This window comes from Pezoporus wallicus, unplaced genomic scaffold, assembly GCF_028554395.1.
Source record: "Pezoporus wallicus isolate ANWC-B61680 ecotype Strahan unplaced genomic scaffold, APGP_CSIRO_Pwel_v1 contig_8747, whole genome shotgun sequence".
NCBI classification, from domain to species: domain Eukaryota; kingdom Metazoa; phylum Chordata; class Aves; order Psittaciformes; family Psittacidae; genus Pezoporus; species Pezoporus wallicus.
The window spans coordinates 907,583-929,763 of record NW_026641976.1 but is presented as its reverse complement, the minus strand read 5'-3'; the positions used below and the strand labels follow the sequence as shown (position 1 = coordinate 929,763).

The 22,181-nt window shown below is 39.8% G+C and overlaps 1 protein-coding gene and 1 long non-coding RNA gene across 5 annotated transcripts; one reads left to right on the top strand and one right to left on the bottom strand.

Annotated features, from left to right (window-relative positions):
* Nucleotides 1–1,762: 1,762 nt before the first annotated feature.
* On the top strand, nucleotides 1,763–8,199 carry LOC130608472 (uncharacterized). The gene is made up of 3 exons (XR_008974545.1): nucleotides 1,763–1,833; nucleotides 3,054–3,270; nucleotides 8,069–8,199. It is a non-coding gene; the product is annotated as an uncharacterized LOC130608472 (long non-coding RNA).
* FAM3B (FAM3 metabolism regulating signaling molecule B) lies at nucleotides 5,881–15,720 on the bottom strand. Of its 4 annotated transcripts, none has more exons than XM_057426363.1 (8): nucleotides 15,584–15,720; nucleotides 12,333–12,473; nucleotides 10,821–10,944; nucleotides 10,110–10,174; nucleotides 9,113–9,163; nucleotides 7,844–7,931; nucleotides 6,971–7,103; nucleotides 5,881–6,014 (listed from the first exon to the last, which is right to left on the bottom strand). In XM_057426363.1, the coding sequence occupies exons 1-8, from the start codon at nucleotides 15,603–15,605 to the stop codon at nucleotides 5,925–5,927; spliced, it is 714 nt and encodes a 237-aa protein (XP_057282346.1). In that variant the 5' UTR covers nucleotides 15,606–15,720; the 3' UTR covers nucleotides 5,881–5,924. The 4 variants fall into 4 exon arrangements, with proteins under 4 accessions (XP_057282346.1, XP_057282347.1, XP_057282348.1 ...); XM_057426364.1 differs by having other exon boundaries at nucleotides 10,110–10,168; XM_057426365.1 differs by having other exon boundaries at nucleotides 12,333–12,387; nucleotides 15,584–15,667.
* Nucleotides 15,721–22,181: the final 6,461 nt, after the last annotated feature.

Below are 22,181 nucleotides of genomic sequence, written 5' to 3'. Positions count from 1 at the left end.
CTAATTGCAGGTAACCTGGAAAAACTTAATTACGGTGTTAATCAAAGCACAGTGAAAGATGTGAAGAGCTGTAGGAAAAAATCAGGAAAGCTGAAGGCATAAAATAAAATGCCATAACCTTTAGTAAACAGCACAGTTCAGATCTTAGAGGATCTAGATAAATATTACCTTTTATATCAATATACCATTTCCTGGAGCAGATGATAATCACGGCTAATACTTGTCCCAGCTGCACACAAGAGTGCTTCTCTACACTTAAATGCTTTTTCAGATGGAGTAATATTAGGGCTAATATTTTTCCAATTTTTCCTTTTTTTAAAATGACAACATAATTATAGGCACAAAAAGAAAACAAGAGGAAAGGACTAAAATGATGATCCATGAACAGTTCAAGTTAGAAGAGATTATTTGCTGCTAGGACAATGCCTAGGAAAAACTAGTGAAATAAATGAAGGAAAATCCTCTTCTTTTTTTTGTTCTCAAGAGCCATGCTTCTCCAGGACTGATTAAGGCTCGAGTTCTTCAGTAAATTGCACAGTTAATTGCATGGTGCTGTGGTAAGTGCTATTGCTGTGCTGCAGCTCCAGAAAGAACTAGCAGATGAGAAAGTTCAGGGATTGACTTGAAATCAATTTTGCCAGCAGCTGAGCTGGCGCCTGCGTTAGACTGCAGAGCTCCATATTGGTATGGCTAGTTTCTGTCACCTACCCAAACTTCCTAATATAAAGCTGAAAGTAAATGTGTAGCAGTAGTTTATCTTTGTTAACTCTGCTTCTATATCTCCACACAATGGCTTGAAAAGTTTCTAAGTGGAAATTAATTTGTGAATTGTAGATTCCCTTTTCTTATATATCCCTTTCCTTCTACTTAAAAATTATTGTGTTTCTTGATTTCCTTCTCAAGGGAATTACTGAGGCTCCAGCAGAGTGGGCAAGAATTTACTGCAGAAAGGACTTACCCTTAGGGCTGAAGGTTTCTTGCAGAAGGACCAAATCCAGTCAAGCCACCTCGTACCTCCAGCAGGCAGGAATACCTTACATTGCACAGAAATCTCCCTCATGAATGTTGAGGGTGAGGATGGAGGAGGAGTGGTCTTTCTCTTCCATTCTTTTTACAATGGGGATTTTCAATAATCAGCAGTCTTTTGACTGCTGATTTGGGACTGTTGAGGTCCTGTTTATCTGCTACAAGGAATGTTTGCTTAGCTGGTGAGCCGAAGTGTGGCAAGTAGAGATTTCAGCAATTAACTACCTCCAGAGAGATGGATCACTGTGATGGATACAAGTCTCACACAAAGCAGAGCTCTGCTACTGGACTCCGGTTCTATTTGTAAGTTATCTGAAGAAAAATCAGAAACTGGTGTTTTCTGTTCTGGCTGCAAAATGCAGAGATAATCAAAGAAGTCTAATTCTTCTACTTCCAGTCCTTGCAGGCAACAAAATACGTTCAGGTAGAACAGTGGGACAAAACCGTAATTTCTCCTTAGATGTGACCTCATAGAATCAATAACCCTTTGCAAAGTCTTCCTTCAAGATCTCAATTGTCTTTTCCAAGTCCTGGTTGTCACAGATATCCTGGCCATGGCGGAGAAGGTAGAAGTTCAGTCTCATTCCGAAGAACTCTTGTAGGGAATGCCTAGGAGATAGAAAGCAGCTATACAAACTATAACCACTGAAGATTTATATGGGAAGTACAAGGCTGGAATGCACTTGTTTTTGGCTGAAACATAGCTACTTAATTTTTTTAATTTTTTTTTTAAATTAGACCTGCAGTGGAGCCTGGGACATGTTCAAGCATCTGTCTCTATGCTCTCATCTTTGGAGGAAGGAAAAAGTAATGTTAGAGCTGCTAGTGTAAAGTTTGTATTTGAAGGGGGAGAATTTATGTTTTCTATGCTGCTGAAAATCTCCCCTGGAAAGAAAGAAAAAATCCCCCCACAACCCTTGCACCCCCTAAAAAACCCAAGCCCAAATAAACACCACCCCTCCCCCCAAGCCAACAAAAAAAAACCAAAACCAACCAAACAAACCAACCACATTGGAGAAGAGAAATCAAAACTTCAGAGACCCAGAAAATGAGGAATTGCTGTCACTCAAACATTATGAAAAACACCCATCTTAATCTCCTGAATTCTAGTCATTGTTCAGCATTTCACTTGCAGCTGAGATCAGAAATATGACACTCATATGTTATTTCCCACCAGGCATTATGCATAAGCATCAGCTCCTCTTTGCTCTTCTGAGTGGATTGCAGTTGGTGGGAGTTTTGCTTTAAGCACAGCCTGCATGCAAATGGGCATTTTTCACTGAAGAGCTTCTCCCTTCTTGTATTTTTTCTTTTGAATATAGTGGAAACTTCCCACTTTGAGGTAGACAGCATTACAAAAGAACCTAAAAGAAACAGTTATCACTGAGAAACTGAAAATATTACCTGCTATTTGATTAGTATTTCCTACTGCTGCCATCAAACTGAACTGCTAGGGATCCAGGGATTTTGAAGAGACCTGTCAAGACCCTGAGATGCTGCTCATTCTCTTGAATGGAGAGATCAAAAATGGCATCTGTCCATGTACTTCGTTATCTATGGGACTGGTTGTCATATTCACACTGGAGGGAATAATTGGAATGATAGATACTTTTTCGATTTTCTTCTATCTAAAATGTCTACCTAAATGTGAGGAATAACGACCAGCAGGCTGGTGCTGGTTGGGGATATTTGAAACAGGAGCCTGCCACTGGCAAAGCGCAGGACAGGAAGGTCCGGCATGTTAGAAGCAAAGGTGCTGGCTTGCCTCCCAGCCGCAAGCAAAAGGTAGGGTGACCCACACTCGTATCTGTGGCTTCCAGTGTCTCTCCAGGCCAGGTAACCGCAGAGGTCGGGTACTTCCCCAAACAGATGCAGGGCCTCTGGAAAGACACTGCTGCCACCTGCTGTGCTACTCTGCTTTTGAATGCGCAAACCCAAGCCCTGAGTAATACTGATACTAAAGCTCATGTTTTCCCATTTCCCATGGTTTGCCTACTAGGGTTAGAAAAAGACTAATTGCTTTGCAGGTTTTACCCTGATTTCCTAGTAGTGGTCCTGCGTTCTGCACTAACCACACAGAAGTAGTTCACAAGGCATGGTAGAGACCACAGCACCTTTCTGGTGCATGAGGACACAACAATCGTTTTCTGCCCATTGCTTGTGGTTGGCAGTGTCACCTGGCTTCGACAGCATTGACCTCCACCACTGGGATTTATGTGCGGTCTAGAGCACATGACAGAGAAGGTAAGGAAGTAGGACATCTGTATTAGGGATCCTACACCCTATGGCCTTGCCTCCAAATAAAATTAAATGTTTAACTTCATGTTCTATTGATTATTTTAAAATTCAAAGCTATTTAACTTTTCCGCACATTACTGTGAGGGTGGTGAGGCACTGGAACAGGCTGTCCAAGGAAGTTGTGCATGCCCCATCCTTGGCAGTGCTTGGCCAGGTTGGATGGAGCTTTGAGCAACCTGGTCTAGTGGAAGATGTTCCTGTCATGGCAGGTGGGTTGGAATTAGGTGATCTTCAGGGTCCCTTCCAACCCAAACTATTCCATGATTATATGATTAGATTTTCAGAATTACAGTTCTGTGAAAAAGCTTTTCACTCCTTTGCAGATGGAGGTTCATTCAGAAGGGTTTAAGTTGTGTGTGCAAAGTTGAACACCCACTTTCAAACCAACTCTCTGTAAGATTGTTTCTAATCTGAAGTGTCTGAAAAAGGGGCACCTTTTTTGCTCAAGTGATCGCTTTTCCATGATTTCTTGAGATCAGTTATCGAAGTACTGGAAGCTCCTCTGCCTACCATATTTAAACATTGTGGTATGAACAGAGCAAAACAGCCATTCAGCACTGAAGATTGTTAACACTCTTGCCTAGATGATTTGAATGATCTCTGAAAAAGTGAAAACATGATAAATGACATTTTGTAGGGACTTGTGCTGTGAAAGATTCTTGGGTGGTTTGATCTTTGTACCTTTTACTGTGGTCCATCTGTAAAGAACATAATACTTGCACAGAGTGTGAAGAACAGAGCCAGTGAATGTAAATAATGGAGTATTTGCAGGGAATGGAGAACTTGTAGTATTTGTACGCTTCATGGTAACTGCTGAACAGAAACTGGTGTAAAATTTAACTGCAACTGAAAGATTAATTGTGGCCTGGAGTAGAAGGCAATAACTGTCAGACTGCACAGAGTTTGAGGACTGTCTGAGAGCTTGGCGCTTTGAGGATTGTCATCCATTAGTACTGTAATTATGTTATTTTTATAATTCAGGCATGTAACAAAGGGTGATTACAATGTAAAGGAATAAATGTTCTGCCAGTAACATGAACACTGCCTGAATACTATTATTATAAAAGAATTACTTAGATGTGGAAAAATATTGAAACAGCTATTTAAGCACTCAATTTGTAACCACCTCATCAGTAGCAAGGTGATAAGGAGCAACCATTGTGAGTCTGCCAACATCAAACTGAGTCAAACTAATTTAACTGCTTTCTTTGGCAGTGTCCCTGGGTTACGGAGCAGTTTGCAAACTGGTACCAGGGAAACATAGCTTTAGGGGCTGGTGGAGAAATGTGATACCAGAAAGCTGCTGGGAACACAGCAGTGGTGGTGCAAATAGGTGGTGGCAGCAGTGACAGGGGTAGAGGCTTGAAGTGCAATGAGAGGGCTTCAATCAGACAGTGGAGAGAGCAGGAGCAGACTGAACCTGGCTGTTGGCAGCCACCCTCTCACGTCATTGCTCCTTATTTTCTCCTGCCTGAAGTTTAGAGTGCAGGACAGTCATAAGTAGCTGCAGAGAGTGCTGTGACCCATTTGGAGCACAGCACATTAAGAAAGTTGCTGCTAAACAAACCTTTTAATGCTGAGAAAAATGTAAAGAAAAATTTAAATATACCAGGTAGGTTCAGTCTAGGGAGGAGAGATGATGAGGAAAGTCAGATACATAATAAACTGGCATAAAAAGAATGATGATGACTTACTCTCCATGTAATTGGCTTGGTCCTTTTAGGTTAATTAAGTATGCTTGGGGAATAACTAGTATAACAGTGAAATGCTACAGGAAGCAACTTAAGCTTTGGAATCTACGATATGGGAGGCTTATGAATAACAGGGGGACAAACACCAGTTAAGAAGGGTCCAGACATACTTGATGTGCTTCAGAAAAAGGGAAATTGAGTAAATGGTTTCTACAGTTTCTTTACAGTCATGTGTTTGATTCTACAGTTAGCATGAATAACACTTAAGCTTGCATGAAGTCACTACATTTTTTTTTAAGTAAGTTAAACTTACAGGAAGAAAAAAAATAACTAAAACAAATCATGTAGATTTGCTGCTTAAATTTGGTAAAATAATATAAGTAACTTGATCTTCACGTTAACATTGCTATTCCATGTTGCCAACATCACTGAAAGCAGCTCAACAAACGTAACTGCTGTTTCTGAACATTTTTTCTGAAGAGAAGTGATGCTGCTAACAAACATAAAAACTTACTTCATTACTAGTGATTTTATACTACAATTTAGATTAAGTTTTATTTGCATAGTAGTCTTTAAAGGGAAGCTAAGGAAAACACATACTAAAACCAACCAACCAAAATTAAAACCCTAAAATTACTAATGACAATGTATACTCACTTTTAAAAATCCTGCTATTTTATGACTGACTTTCTGAACACTCCAAACCAAAGTACTTTATTTCTACATATTATCAAAATAGCTATTTGTTTTCAGATTAGAGTAAAATCTCACAGAGGAAAGAAACGCATAAAACTGTACATGATTATTTTACAATTAGTGTTCAGATGCTTATTGGGTTCTGGAGGGAATTTCCTAAAGTCATAGATACAAAAATGGAGAATCATCTTTATTAACGAGGTATGCATTTGTTCAGATCAGGTTTCTTGGGATACAGCCTTCTATTTGGACTTCAGCTGGCCACCCATTGTATCTGTTCTTCTTCTGGTCAGAGTGGTTTATCTGTTTAAAAATTTAAAAATAAAAAAAAAACAAAAACAAACAAACAAACAAAAAAAAAACCACCTCAATATTTGGTACTCCATTTATGAACCAGTTTGTTCAAACTCATACAACAGAAGGGGGTAATCGGATAGGACTGGGAAGCTGAGTAATACATTGCACATCTTGCTCAACATAGTGGGTGAAAATTCCCGCAGTTTCTCTCTTACACAGAGTGCTTTATTTATTTCCCAGGTGGCTGTCTTAATATACACTAAATTGAATGCCTTCTTCCTGCAGAAGCTCTGTATGTGGAGAAGATTGCAACAGTATTTTAGGAAAAAACCCCAACCAAACAGCTATGAAAGTTTCATGAGCCTTTAGAGGGAGTCACTATCATCAAGCGAATTGACCTCTGTATTGGGTTTTCTCATTTCTGTCAGCCTCTGTCATACAGATGAGCACTACTGGGCTTATAGAAAGCAAATACAACAAGGTCACAGATGCAAACAGAAATCTGATGTAAAAATGGTATCTTTAGTCCTCCTGAAGCCTGAGGGCATGTTATTCAGAAAAGTTTTATAATGCAAACGTTGCTGTATTTGCATGGCCAGTCTGTGCCAGCCCAATTTTCATATAAAGATAGGCTTCATTTCAGTAATCCTTGCAATTTGTTCTTCCAGAAGAAAATGTAAGTCTCTGTACAGCATGGCAGGTTGGACATTCTAAAACTGAAACTCTAGAATCGCTGGTCACTTCTGAAATTTGTGTACAGACGGTTTAGTGCTGGTGTGGTAGAAGTCAGTACTGTACATGGCCCAGATCCAAAGCAAAGAATGATGACACATTAGAGAACTTGCTTTGTGCGACTGAGGCTTACTGAACAGACTACAGTTATAGCTAATACATGAAATCTGCACCTGAAGATTTTACCTTATATACAGACAAATATAAAGTGAAAATAAAAAAAAACTGACCTTTTCTTTTTGGATGTCATCTGGCAGCTTGAAGCCTTTGGCAGCTATAAAAACCCAGCTTGACCTGAACTTCATATTCCATATTTCTTTACTTCCCAGCTCTTCTACTGACTTTTTGGCAACATTTTTCAACCTAGGAAAATGTAGTGGAGAAAAGGATTAAAAATTCAGTATGTGAAAAATGCTGAACAAGAAACCAGCTGAATCATGCTTTGCATTAGTAACTCAGCAGAAGCAAAAATGAGAAGCTTAAAAAACCCTGAAAGCTGTCTTAGTAGCATGCTGATACACTTCCAGAGCAAAGTTTTCTTTCTCCTCTCCACATTCCTGGTGTTAATACAGCCAGTTTGTAACAGCAGAGCAGAAACAAAAATGTTTCTCAAATACTATTTGATGTTTCAAGCCTTCTTAAATAAGGACAAGGACATCAATTGTTTATCAAATGAATGATTAAGTCTTCTGCTGTATAGTTACCATATAACGAATTTAACTAAAAAAACCCTCAAGGTTCAAAAGCACTTGAAGATTCAGGTTAAGATGTCAGAAGGAATGCAAACTAGATACATTGTAATTGGAGGTGCGGACACCTTAACAGGTTACCTCTGTGACCCAGAGGTAAGAACAGTGTCCTCTAGGACAATAACTAGTGCTTTTGAACAAATATAATGCTATCTATCCATTTTTGGAATCATCAGCATACATGATATGGGTAAGCACTGAATGGACATGGATTAAAAAACTTTTTAGCCAGGAAATGAGAGAACAACCCTGACTATAGAATGAAATTTACCATTCCTTTATACCATTATGCAATCATAATTTTCAAGCTATTCCTTGCTCTGTTCCTTAGCCTGTCATGGATAACTTGCTTACCGGGTGCTTCCATCATCATGAGTCACCATCAGAAGGAGAGACTCTTCTGGAGCATTTTTAATGAAAGCCATCATCTCTCCTGAGTGGTCTGTTGAATCAATTACAAACTGATTATACATTACAAACATATCACATTCCACTTACTTTGAACCTGCTTTCACTTTTTGGCCTCATCTATTCAAAATGAGACCTAATTAGGCTTTTTTTTTTTTTTAATGTTTACAGGCAGAAGCCCTAATCCTGAAAAGAACAGAAAACTGCCAGCTCTCATTGAAGGCTAGAAGAGCATGGACTGGTCTGCATTTCCCAACAATAAACACAGATACTTCTGAACTTCTATGAAAATCATTTATGTCCAGGGTGGCTTCTTATGCTTACCTCACACAATATTATACATGCAAGCTAAGCATGGAATAGGCCAGGAGAAGTCACTGCTACTCTGTGAGCTTCCTACTAGCATGCTAACTACGGAGCTGAATTACACACTTCAGTGCCCACCCACTTTGATTAAGTGGCAGCCTATTTGCAGCACTAAGGTATTTACTTGTTTTGCAATTGCTAAACATACATGAGACACTTGTCTTCCATATAAAAAAAAAACCTGTAACAGGCACCCTGGAGACATTACTGTCTACATACCATATATAAATTGTAGCCCCATGATTAGCCCCAGTGCATTCTATTTTGATGTAAGGCCAAAAGCATTCTTAAGTGGTCAAAGAATCATCTTCCAGTGCACCACAGCATTCTGTTTTTCCTTACTAATGGTAATGAAATTGCTATTGTTCAAAGTTTGGAAAGTGTGTTGGGAGCTAGTTTTAAAGTAGATCATCTTTCTAGCTATATGGAAGGATGGTAAGAGACAGACTAGCATATTTCTTAGGATGATTTTACAACTAAAATAGAAGAAAATATATTAAGAAAAGGATTTTTTTTTTGAGGGAAGCATCTGGATGTGGTACCAGATTAAGGGCTATTCCTACCAGACTGAAATCATGGAGGGGGAGACACTTAAAAAACGGAAACTTGACAATTGAAAAAAAACAAACCACAATCACCTATCTCAACCAACAGGAGAAATGCAGCTTATCAGGCTAAATTTGTCATCAGATCTGGCCGGAGAGTATTTTATGAAGAAAACAGCTGTTTGTTTCTAGCTGATCCCCATTAATACTGCAATCATAGTAATTTGAAAGTGCAGGATAATCATGTAACTCATTTCTTAACACTGAAACACTAACAAAAGTTCTGTTAGACTCTTTTCCTTACCTCCTTTCCACATGTCAAAAAATTTTGTTGATGTAACTTTTCCTGTTTTATCTGTAATTAAAACAAGAAGTTGTGTAAATAGGAGCAAAAATTATTAAAATCAATCAGCATATACAGTGTTTTCAGCTAAAGCTAGGCACCTCTACTTTTGTGTATTACTGGGCCTCGGAGTTTTCTTTTGCTTAGGTTTTTAAATTGGAAGGAATATGGAATAATATCAATTTAAGATTTGGAGAGAATATTTTGTTTCATGTAGTCTTTGAATCATCAAATTATAAAGACATTTTTATTACTTTTTATTTTAAAGAAGAAATTCATTTTACTGTGTCCTTCCATGTTTTTGTATCTACATATACTAAACTAGATCACAACCCTAAATGGGAAAAATGGTTACACCTAAGACTGTTTGACTGAGCTTAACACTATTCTGTGCAGTGTTTCAGATGTGAAGGCCTTCATACGATTTGAATGTCGGTGGACAGGAACTGAACATTCATCATTACTGCATGACAAATTTGGCATGGAAACAATTAGTAATAAAACATTTTGGTCAATATTCATCATTAATTATGCTGCTGCTTAGATGGCTATCTTTATTTAAATAACACATGTACAAGTGGAAACACTTTTCAAATTTCTAAATCCATGTCAACTGTGTTAAACTGATTTTTGTTATCCAAGACCCTGGTTGGATTCCTGCTACTGAGAGGGTCTTTTCCATTTAGAATGCATCAGCTCATTTCTAGTAACAAGATCCAGTAGTTCCTGATTCCTTTCTGGCTTATCTTTTAACCATATAGTGTCAAATCATAAAAGCAGATACTTTTGAACATAGGACTCTAAATGGAAGGTTTATTGTGTGGATGAAGGGAAAAGGTGGCAAAAATCTGTCAGCAGTAAAAGCATTCTAGAACTGGGCTTATTCTGAGCAGAGATCACAGAAAATGTTTATATAAAAAAAGTATGTCTGTGTCTAGCACTTTTTTCTCTTACTTACAATTCACAATGGCAATGTTTATACCTCTTCCAACATTACCCTTCTCTTCACTTATAAGCCTGGAATAGGAGTAAACACAGTATCAGTATAATGCATCCATCCAGAAGCTCTGACCCAAAGTTATATTTACCAGTGCTAAGTCATTTACTGATGCTCATATTTTCTTCAGTTATTTAATTCAAGACTTTGTAGCAAACAAGAGCTATGGCATAAATATCTTCCACATTTTACCTGTTTCCTTCTGTTTCCTTCAGCCATGCACAACTAATCTTTTAAAATGGGCCAGATCAACAAAGTACTTCATACAAATGCAGCCAGAAAAATAAAGGAGAAAAAGCCCTAACCCAAGATAATATGTGGTTTTGTGGCAGTATTCTATGTGGACTGTATCACAAAAGATCACTGCAAGGTTTTGAAGTCATTCTACCTGTCTAGTTTGAAAAGCCATGAAAGAACCTGACTTTGAGAAGGTGTTGACAATTCAATGTACTGTAAACTGGCTATCCTGCACCATGAAAACTAAAAATCATACTTAAAGCTAACAGTTGAATGTATCTTATGTAGAGGAACAAAAAAAAAACCCTGATACTAGGTATTTAACAAAAAACCCAAAACAAACAAACCAATACTTTCTGCTACTGAACCAAAATGAAACACCCTTCTTCACACTACAAAGCACTTGCTTAGATTTAAAGTTGGACAGTTACTCACAGCTCATCCTCAAAACAAATTTTAGCCAGCTTTCCTTTGCCACCACCACTAAGAATCCGATAGGCGTAGCTCCCTGGTGAGCAGGGAGACCAGTGATCACATTTCTGTCTTTTCGGGACTGGAGCTACAACAAGAAAGATGAGAAAATCATTTATTGGATGCTGCAAAACCAATTAATTTATGGAAAGAATCACTTCATTATCAACATGCTAAGCTCAAACATACATATACAGAACCCAGTCCTGCCAGTTTTCCAGTATCATGGGGTGCTGGTTTTCTCTGGGGTGGAGTTAATATTCTTCATAGTAGCTAGTACGGGCTGTGTTTGGAATGTGTGCTGGAAAGTGTTGAATACACAGGGATGTTTTAGTCTCTGCTGAGCAGTTGCTTACACAGAGCCAAGGCATTTTCTGCTCCTCACACCACACCATCAGCGACGCTTGGGGATGCACAAGGAGTTGGGAGGGGACACAGCCAGGACAGCTGACCCCAGCTGACCCAAGGGATATCCCATATCATATGGGGTCATGCTTAGCATGTAAAGCTGGGGGAAGAAGAAGGAAGGGGCGTCCACCCAGAGTGATGGCAATTTTCTTCCCAAGTACCTCCCATGTATGATGGAGCCCTGCTCCCCTGGAGATGGCTGAACACCTGCCTGCCCATGGGATGTGGTGAATGAATTCCTTGTTTTGCTTTGCCTGCATGTGCAGCTTTTGCTTTACCTATTAAAAACTGTCTTTATCTCAACCCATGAGTGTTCTCACTTCTACCCTTTGGATTTTCTTCCCCATCCCACCAGGGGAAAGTGGGTGAGTGGCTGTTTGGGGCTTAGTTGCTTGCTGAGGTTAAATCACAACATAAGGCAACATTATCTCACATTTACAGGGACTTTAAGTTATCATTGACTTTCAAACAGCTGCTGGACCAAAAGCAAGATTATTTAGGGAAAAATGTTCCATATGATTTGATTTGATCTGAATCCAGAGTGATTATTTTGTGATATTTCATATAACAGGAAAGAAGGACTAGAGGGTTGAAGGTTTACTACCTTGAAGTTAATAATGATTTCACTTTAAGGCTTTTTCACATGGCAACATAGTCATAAAATGAGGAAAATGTACATATTAAGCCACCCAGTCAGATCTGAGAGAAAAAGTAATAAGAATTTAATTACAAAGCGTGGTTAGTGATTCAACACTTTACCATAACTATAAAATGCATGTGATAGAACCAAAGCTGCAGCTATAGCTGTGTGCTTATATGCCAGCAAATAAATAAGGTGTTCTTACATTACTATTCAATTAATTGTATTTGCATACTGGCAAATATAGGCTGATATTGTGTTTCTTGAAAGATAGTGTCTTAGAAATAGTTCAGACTTGTACTTTACACAGCCAACTTCATTCTTACAATAGAATGTATTTGTTAGCTAACAAGCCATTTGTCATTTAGCATGTAAATAGACAACATCAGATATAAGGAAAAAAAAAAAAAAGAAATACAACTACACACCCCTCAACACTGGTTTTCTTCCAATGCCTTGAAGATTAGCCATAGGTGTTATTGTCTTTTGGGGTAAAAGATCAGCGAATAAGTATCCTAAGCACCAAGCAGCCAACAAAGTCACCAGAATCCTTCCTAATTTCACAACACCTGCCAGGGAATGGGGGTAAGAAAACCACAGAGACATAAAGATGTTTTCATAGCAACACACAAACTCTTGCATTTCTCTGGCATTGCTTCAGAAACTGGTTACTTTACTTCTGACATGCTATGTTAGCCACAACCTTCAGAGGCAATTTATTTGTTGCATTCCCATCTCTGACAATCCCTGCTGTTCATAAAACTTGATCTTCAAGCAGAGTCCTCCCCACAAGGCTCCTCTCAATCCACACCCTATATACCCCAAAGAAACATGAAGTTCAATTTAATCCTCCTGGGATTTTGACTCTGGAATTTAAGTAACAGATACTATACATGACTTTATGGGTAGTATGCAGTTACTATTGATTTTCTGTGACAGGCAGACACTACAGGAACGGTTTAAAACACCAACCATAAAAGGAACTCCCTCCATCCACCCTTTTGACATGCTGGGTAAAAATAACTGAAGAAGGCCCAAATAATTCACACAATGAGCTCTGACTCCATTTAAACGTGATTAGAGTGACTGTTTCACCTTGTTTCAGTTACATCACAGCTTCCCTGGGCTGTATTAGCAGTGCATCTATACACTAGGAAAACAATGGGATTCACAATTTTCCTATGAAAAACATGAATAAATTCCATAGTAGGTATCATCTCCTCTTCCTCGTCATCAGAAATGCTAACATACATTCTTGATCTAGAAGAAATGCACTACCTAATTTATAAACAAGGAAATATCACACTGCAGTTGTGAAACTGATGTTTGTATGTCATATTTCCTGATCTGTAAAGAAATATGCCGTTGAACATAATGATCTGTTAAAAGGAAAAAGGAAAATTTTTAGTTTCATAGGCCTGAAAATCAAGTTCAACAGAATCAATGTCCAAAAATATCCAGTATGTTCACTTTGCCAATCTGCTAGAACATATTGCATATTATATAGCCTAAATCTTCCATGAATCAGTTTACATTCCTTTCATTCTTGGAACTGCTACTAAGATTTCTGCCCTACCCCTTCTCTAGAATAAGGCCAAATTGTTTACTTGCTCTCCTCACGTCCTGTTTTGCAGGTCCTACCACTCTTCCGTGAATTCTGCCAAATTAGTCTGCTTCTTTTACTGCAGAATGGATACACTAGTCCAACACACACCTGATTCTGGAGGCTCTACTTCTGGTTATTCATGCCACAAATAAGTTTGTACATTGAAGTTATGAACATTGAAGGTTCTTCTGTAAATAATTCCAGTTTCTCATTTCTTGCATCAGGAAAAAAATTTAAAAAGAGGACAGTAAACCCTTTTAAGATACTGATCTGAGCTCTTAAAATGTTCGGTGACATTGTATTCATTGTATTTAGGAGTCACAAGTATGTGCATTTGTGTGACTCTAAGAAAGATACTCTGAGAAACTTACTATATTTTCATCAAAGGATTAAGATTGAGAAAGTAATATAATGAATCTTCAGAGAGATAACACATTTTCTAATTATTTCCTCGGTCTAGAGAAATCTGTCTCTCTCTTCCACTGGTAGTGATACAAACCTGCACTAAGATAATACTGAAAATTACTTCAACATTTCATTCATACAGTGAAAGTGGACAAGAACACTGACAAAGTTCATGTGCACAAAGAAGGAAGCTGCTGGAACCAAGCAGAATAAAACTTACTTGTCTTTTCTATTTTGAGTGTGTATATATATATATATATATATATATATATATATGTATAAACACACTCTCTATATATTAAAAATATATTTTTATACATATAAAAATATATATAATATCTACTACATATATATATTTGTAAAAACAGATTTATACACAAAACATAATTTGCAAAGGAGACCATATCACCGTTTTCAAAGACAAAACTCAGGAAGAATTATGTGGAAACTACAAGTCTATTTAAAGATTTCAGTAATTATTTCTTTTCATGGGGTGGGTGCTTTGTAAAGATCTATCAGACCAACAAGCCAGGTTTTATTTTGTTTTTTCTGTTGTTTGTTTAGCAGGTTTATCTTTACAGTGATTTAGTACTGTTTTTCATCATAATTGTGGAGCAACTCTGTGGCAAAATAGGCTCAACAATTCAGCATTTTACCTAAGCAGAAGGGAAAATACACAGTATGCTAGAGATTGGAAGGGACCTCGAAAGATCATCTAGTCCAATCCCCCTGTTGGAGCAACAGACTATCTAACTTCTGTTGCTATATTCCATGTTTTATTTCAACAGCAAGCTGCTTAAACTTTTCTCAAATATCACTTCTAAAGTTTAAGAAATACATTTACTGAATCTTCTACACAGTTCAACTTCTGTTTTTCCTTTCTTAGGTTCATAATGCACTGGGGGGCTGCACTGACTCTATCTGCTGGGTCCAGCCAGATCTTAGCTTTATTGAGGTTACATATCCTGCACATGTGTACTTTTTTGAGTACCTGCACGGACATGCAGAAAACCCTACACAACAGCAGTTAGGCCATAAACTCAGGTAAACATAGGATAGTTAAGGGAGCTTAAGATTTGCTATCCACAGCAGTTGGGAGTTATAAAAAGCAAAGTCCAATCTACATTCACGAAAACAAGACAGTGTTTTTGTTGATTTTTAAGGCTGTGGCTCCTCGACCCACTACTTGGCACAACACGGAGGAGCAGGATGGGGACAGCGTGCCACAGAGGTGCTTCCTGCGCTCTGAGAGGTGGCACAACCCTTCCTCTCTCTGTTTCTGCCACAGAGAAGTACTCAGGCAGAGATACCCAGCGATACTCACGGTGCCAGATAGGCAAGAGGAGCAGGAAGGAGGACACCCTGGGTGCTGATCCTCTTTCAGACGCTCAGCTGCGAGACCTAGCCCCGGCACCAGCCCCTCCTCCCCGGCCCGGGAGCTCGGCTCACCCTGGCCTCAGGGAACACCGTGGGGAACAACCTTCCTGCCCCGTCCCCGCTGCCACGGGCTGGCCCGGTAAGCCGGCAAGCGGCCCCAGATCACCCACCTGAGGAGGGCGCAAGGAGACAGCGAGGCACCGGCAGCCTCGGCGGGGGGTACCGGGCGGCTACGCCGGCGCCCTCCTCACTCGGCGGCGAGACCCCAGCACCCGCGGGATTGCTACTCACATTGCCGGTTCAGCCACATCATTCACCCGCCCTTCCTCCTCGTCTTCGTCCCTCTCCCCCGCCTCGTCCTGCAGCCACTGGGACGGTGCGGGAAGGGGAGCGTCCACCTGTCAGCGCCGCACCGCCCCGGCGCCGCCGGCGGCACAGCACAGCACGGCACCGCCGCCCGAGCCCCGCCGTCCTGGGCCATTTCCTCTGACGGGGAGGCCACCTTGTCGGCCGTTTGGGGTTTGTCCTGGGTTTGCCTAGTGTTTCAGCTATCGCTGTGGCACAGCAGAGTCCCACTGTAGCCCCTTCCTTCCTCCAGTCACCGCCGGGATGACTCAAGTCCTATCACGGGCACCAGCTCACCCGGCTGTACCCTTGAATCATCTTTTCTTGTCGTGGGCCCTGCTGGTGTTGCAGACAAAGTGTCATGGAGCCTTGTCTGGATGTTTCCTTCTCCCTGTGGTAGCTTGGTCAGTTCTCAGTTGCCATCACCCGTGTGAGTATTGTAAGAAAAATGTAGGAGATTTTATTATGAGCGAGCTATCGGCAGAATGGAAGATCTGTAGGGCATGGGGTTCCAGGATGTGGGCCCCAGCCAAGGGAGTTGGGATAATTATTACCAAGTCGGTGATAGGCACATTTGCATACAATATGTTATACAGATAAGGAGTTTATGTAACTGCAAGGCTTGAACACATGCACCAGAAGCTTCACTCATGAGGAAGACTCGGAGCCTTCTTCCCTATGACCACCAGTGACCCTCTGAGAGCTGTCAGAGGGGAGGGGTTTGGGTTCCTGGAACGTGTAAATCATTTCTCAGAAGAGAGCGGGCATAATTGAGAAACAAAACCTAGAAAGGTATATAAACTGTAAATATCTGCTAGAGTGGGTGTGCTCATCTGCCCGAGGATGATCCACCCAGCATGCTGCTGTTAAAGGGCTCTTTGCTTCACAATTCCCATCTGTGAAATTTTGATTGCTGAGCAGGTTTCTCACAACCCACCAAAAAACCTGGCACCACTTATACTCAAGATGTGGGCAATATCCCCACTGAGGCACTGCAACAAGTTGCCCAGAGAAGCTGTGGCTGCCCCATCCCTGGAAGTGTTAAAGTCCAAGCTGGATGGGCCTTTGAGCTACCTGGTCTAGTGAAGCTGTCCTTGCCCATGGCAAGGAGTGGGAAACAGATGGTCTTTAAGATCCTTTCCAGTCCAAGCCATTTTCTGATTCTATGATTTACTCCAACTCCCCAGCCTCCCAAAGCCAGATGTAAGGAGTGTGAGCACAGCACAGTGCTGGCAGCGCATATTTTCTAGTCTGTGTCAGTTAATGTGAAACAAAGGCGCTGCCCATCAAGATCCCCACATCGTGGACTTGCTTTTCTGTTTTTAAAACTTCCAGTTTCCAACATGCTCTGATTAATAGATGTTTGGAGGTCTGTGTGGGTGCTGAGCCCCACCAGTACCAGTCAGCTCTGACTATGAACCAAGGAAATTACAACTTACATCAAGAACAGCTTCTAAGGACTGAAGTAGCCACTCAAACATGTTCAGGAAACTGAGCTGAATACCTTCAAGCTGGGCAAAACACAAACAAGGAAGCTAGTGATTTCATTTTGAAAATTGCTCAAACTACACTGTGAATTAGAATTTAGAATGAGAAGGGATACTACAGTATCCCTTAAGCTTCTTTGCTCCCTCTGCCTTTAGTGAGGCAGAGAAATTATGTTTAGCTCAGCAAACAGATGAATAAAATCCTGCAGGAGGGCATATACAGGGTTGCAGCCAGACTGGGGCTTTTGCCTTCCTCCCAGGGCGCTCATGAAAGCTATAAATGTTCCAGTCCCTGGTAGAGAGGCATTTCTTGTCCTTCTCTGGAAGTGGGGTATTATAGTATCCTATAAATTACAGGTGAAGCCTGAGGGTGTAATTGCTGCTGGTTATTTTCCAGTGTACTGGAGCTTGCAAATGAAAAGCAACGTGCAATGAAACCTAGGTGTGCGAATAATTAAAGCTAAAGCATGGGACAAATAAACAGAAGAAATGAAAAGCACAGGACAAAAAGGAAAAAGAGTTATGAGTGGGCAAGAGAAAGTTAAGGACAACACTGGTCTGGGTTACTTTTCCAAATATGCAATTATTTCTGCAGGAACTGCTATCCTGCAAGACAGCACATCAGAAAATGGTGCATCTGCTAATAAATGATTGAAACCATTGAAGAGTGCATTTCTAACCTTTAAAGTAAAAATAATGTGTCTTAAACCCAAAATGCTACAGTTTGTGGTAGCCAGATGAAAAATTTTGCTACTTTTATTAAAGCAAGGAAAATTAATTAGAATCAGGATAATTTAGTTTTGAAATAAATTTATTGTATGAGCACTGGGGGGTCACAGCCTCCATGGATAAAAATTTTAAGCCTCTAGGAGTTTCGTCACTTTCTCAACACCTTTCTGTTGAAAACCCCATCATTAGCAATCAGTGTCTGTTGGATAACTGCCAATTTAGCTGCTTTTAGCCACAAGAAAATTGTAGTAGGTTTCATCATTTTCAGTACTGCCACAGCTGCACTGAACTACACTCAAGCATTTGCTACAAAACCAGGCAACACAGAAATTGCTTTGCTTGCCTGCCGAAGCCCAGGGATCCAGCGGCATCTAGCTGAGGGCAATTTAGATTCCAAAGGACCAGGGAACTTTGAAATGTTTTACTTCAGGTATTTCAGTTTTGTGTCTGCAAAAGAAAAGCAATACTGTTCTTTCTCTAGTAATTAATTAGAGATGTGGGATGTAGAACACTTTTGAAGTATCTTTTCTGTCCTTGCTCTGTAACCATTCATTCTGTAATTTGGAAGCTTAGAGAAAAATTTTCAAAACATGAATCTTCACTCTCAATGCTTGTGAGGCTGTGAGACCCTTTGGTGATAAGCAGCGCAGTAAATCTGCCCAGGATACAAATAACTCTTGCAGACACTAAATGGAACAGGTGAAGGTATGTATACGATGCTTAAGTGTTATTCTTGTCTTATCAACACAAAGCTGCCGTCATTATGACAAATTTATTGGCATTTGCTAGCACTGTAAAATTACAAGAGATCAAGTTTTTTTTTCCCTTTGAGCCACTATACCTCCAGAGTTATTTTCTGTATCTATTGCACTTGGGTAGCAAATTAGCAAAAGTGGCATTACAGCCCTTGTAGCTTACATGTTTTCTGCCCATCCACAAATGGCCAACAATGTATTTTTACTGTTGCTAGGATAGATTAAAAGAACTTAATGATTTAAAATGGAGGCAGAGTTTGTAAGGCAGAGAAAGAGTATTGTACCAAATTTTTGCTTGTAGAGGTGACAAGGAGTTCAAGAGGTACCAGAAAAAACAGATCACCTACATAAAATATGCAACTGATGCTTAAGTTAACTAATTTTACCTAAGAGTTGGGACAGATACACATACACACTGACAATAGGGGTGGCAATAAGGAAGAGCAGTTCGTTAAGCTGCCATAACAGTCATGCTCCATCATGTGCTTGTGCCCAAAATTCGGGTAGAACCTCAGCATCTTGAATTGTGATAGCATCAACAGTAATGTGAAGAAATAGGGATTTAAACGTATATTTTAATACAATTTTTTTTTCCATTTTTTTTTTTTCTGGTATACCAGGTGTCTATTATACCCAGGAGAAAATACTTAGAAGATTATGACAGCTTGTATATACTTCTTCTGTGGATATGTTAAAATCTTCCCCCCAAATATGCAACAGTGGATCATATAACAAAAGGCAAAAAAGCAAGCAACGACTACTTTCAGTTGGTAAGCTAGAAAACCTGTAAAGCTAGTGAGTCTAGTTCCCAGGACCATTAATTGCTGGACCATTAAACAATACAAAGGTAGGGCATATTTGTTTGTTTTTCTTAGCTTTGTTAATCCAAATATGCATTCAGATATGCAAGGAAAATACATTCAATTGCACTTCACTCAGATAGAAGATGATGACCAGCAAAATTTCCTCAGAATTAGCAGCAATAGCTTAACACATTATGGGCCCAAATCCAATTGTCTTTAATTCACAGTGTCCCAAACTTTTTGGAAGAGGAAGGCAAGGGCAAGAGGAAAGGGAAAGAAAAATCCATATATTAAATGCTGGATACCTTGATATGGCTTTGCACAATCCTACAGGATCTCTGTTGTCTGTTTTCTTGAAGTGCTGCTGTCAGCAGAGTCGTAAGGCCTCAGGTCTCTATTAGCACAGAACCTGTGCAATACCACATGATCTACAGACAAGTCTGAATATAAACAAATCTGCAAGACCACTCAATTAAGTAGGGACTTACCTGAGGGAGCTGCATTGGCAAGGTCCCAGCTATCAGCAGTCCCAAAGTGCTTGTAGCTTGATGACATCCTGTGCTATGTCCCAGGGCTCTCCCTTGAACCATTCTGCCAAAATAAGATTTCTCAACAAGGACCCAGGCTGATGCTACTGTGATGGGCTGAAGTCACCCAAGGATGATGCTGGAGTTCTAAAAGAGAAAAAACCACAGCAAATCCAATTTTGAAGCCCAATCTACACACACAGTGAGGGAGCTGGATTTCTTTCAGACTGTATTCTAGAGAAGTGGAAAGACAAAAATTGGGTATTGCTTTACCTGTGGGCCAGGATGGCAACAGACAAGGGCAGTCACAGTGGGTTGATATTTCAGGACTGTGGGAAAGAAGTGGGCATAAGGTAGTCAATGAAAGGGAATATACGTGTAAACCAGAAGACTGTAAAAATGCATCAACAGTTAAAAATCAGTATAAAACACCAGCCGAGAGGATGTTCAAGATGTACAACTTAAAAAATATACAGTAAGAATATGGAAAGCTGAAGTTAATGTTAGGCTTATAATTAAAAAAAACCCTTAAGCCAAAGAAAAAGTAAATAGTATTCTTATGCATAGTACTTCAGAACAGTGCTGGGTGCATGAAAGAAAAAAAGCTGAAGAATCACAATACCTTATTCATTCACAAAAAAAGTAGTTCTATCTAGCTAACAACTATAAAAATCCAATATGCTAATCATAGAATTATACAATGGTTTGGTTGGAAGGGACTTCAAGATCATCTAGTTCCAACCCCCCTGCCATGGCCAGGGATGACTCCCAGTAAACCAGGTCACTCAAAGCCCTGGCCAACCTGGCCTTGAACACTGCCAGGGGTGGAGCATTCACAACTTCCATGGGCAACCTGTTCCAGTTCCCCGCCACTCTCACAAAAAATATTTTCTTCCTGATATCTAACCTAAATCCCTTGTTTAACATTTGTTTATATGCTGGCAGCATAGATTTATATGCTGGCAGCATAGATTCTTGTGGTCTTTACAATAACCTGTATTTCTTGGGAAATGCTATTTAATTTCCTAGAAAAACAAATTATGAGTCAAGGTATGATGTAAGCCTCTAGAAGGAAAAAAAACAACACTCCAAGCTATTTATTTTTACAAGAGTTTGTTTTGGTGCAGAAATGGAGGAGTAGTTAATGTTTACAGTTTAAGTGGGCATCAGAATTGCAAGTTGTCCTGAAAAATTACATTGAGCGCTTGAATTGTAAACCTTCATGTTACTTGTATTCACTTCACTGCTGCATCAAAAAAGCCATATTCTTACAATAAATTCTTTCATGCTTCATACATAAACTTACAAGGTATTTTATCTAGATGGACCAGTTTTAATGGGGAAAGATGAGCAAGACAAGTGTGAATGAAAAGACAGTTTTACAGTTTTGGATTCAATAAGCCTGAAGGACTGAGGTGCTCTGAAGATGATGGCAATTTCAAAAGCATAAGAGGAGCATAAGGAAAATACTGAATACTTGTACAGTACCCCTGTGAAGAGAGATATATAGTAATAGGTGGTCTTTGCTGAATATTGGGACAGTAATAAGGAAAACCAGGCAGCTTTGAAAGAAAAACACGTTATTAAACAGTTGGCGTTAATCTGTCTTGCTTAATCAATTCTCTAAGCTTATTAGCATGAGTTACACACCATGCTACCTTTAAAGACAAAAGCTCAGGACTTCAAAAGGATGGAATTTCTAAAAGAGGCTTTTAGGAGGAGGGAAGAGGGATATTAATAAATGATTAGAAGACCCCAAGATAACAATCTTTTTAGATAGGATATTTCAAAAAAGAAAAAGAAATTGAAAGTACTTTTAATAGAATTCAAGCAAGACAACAGAACTGCTGTGAAAGGGCTCAAAACTCTCCTGCGTGAAAAACAAACCATGTGCGCCACCTCCCGGGGTACAAAACACCGAGCACAGTAACCATGCTTCTCCGGGCTCTCCCAGGTAAGAACCCAACACTCTGAGGGTGGCTGACTGTCTTAAGGACAGGGACATCCCATTTATATACCTTCTTGATTTATAGCTTAGGTCAGTAGACAGCAACAGTCCAAAAGACTACTTGAATCCATTCCAGATGATCAGAAGCTTGATCTTCTCAAGTTGATGTTTTCTCTACCTGCTTGCTGTCCGATACTGAAAAGAATTGATGAAAAGTTGAAGCAAGAACATACCAGTTATTTGAGCATAAGCAGGAAAAATCACCTTGGAGCTAAAGTTGCCTGCCTTCTCCCTT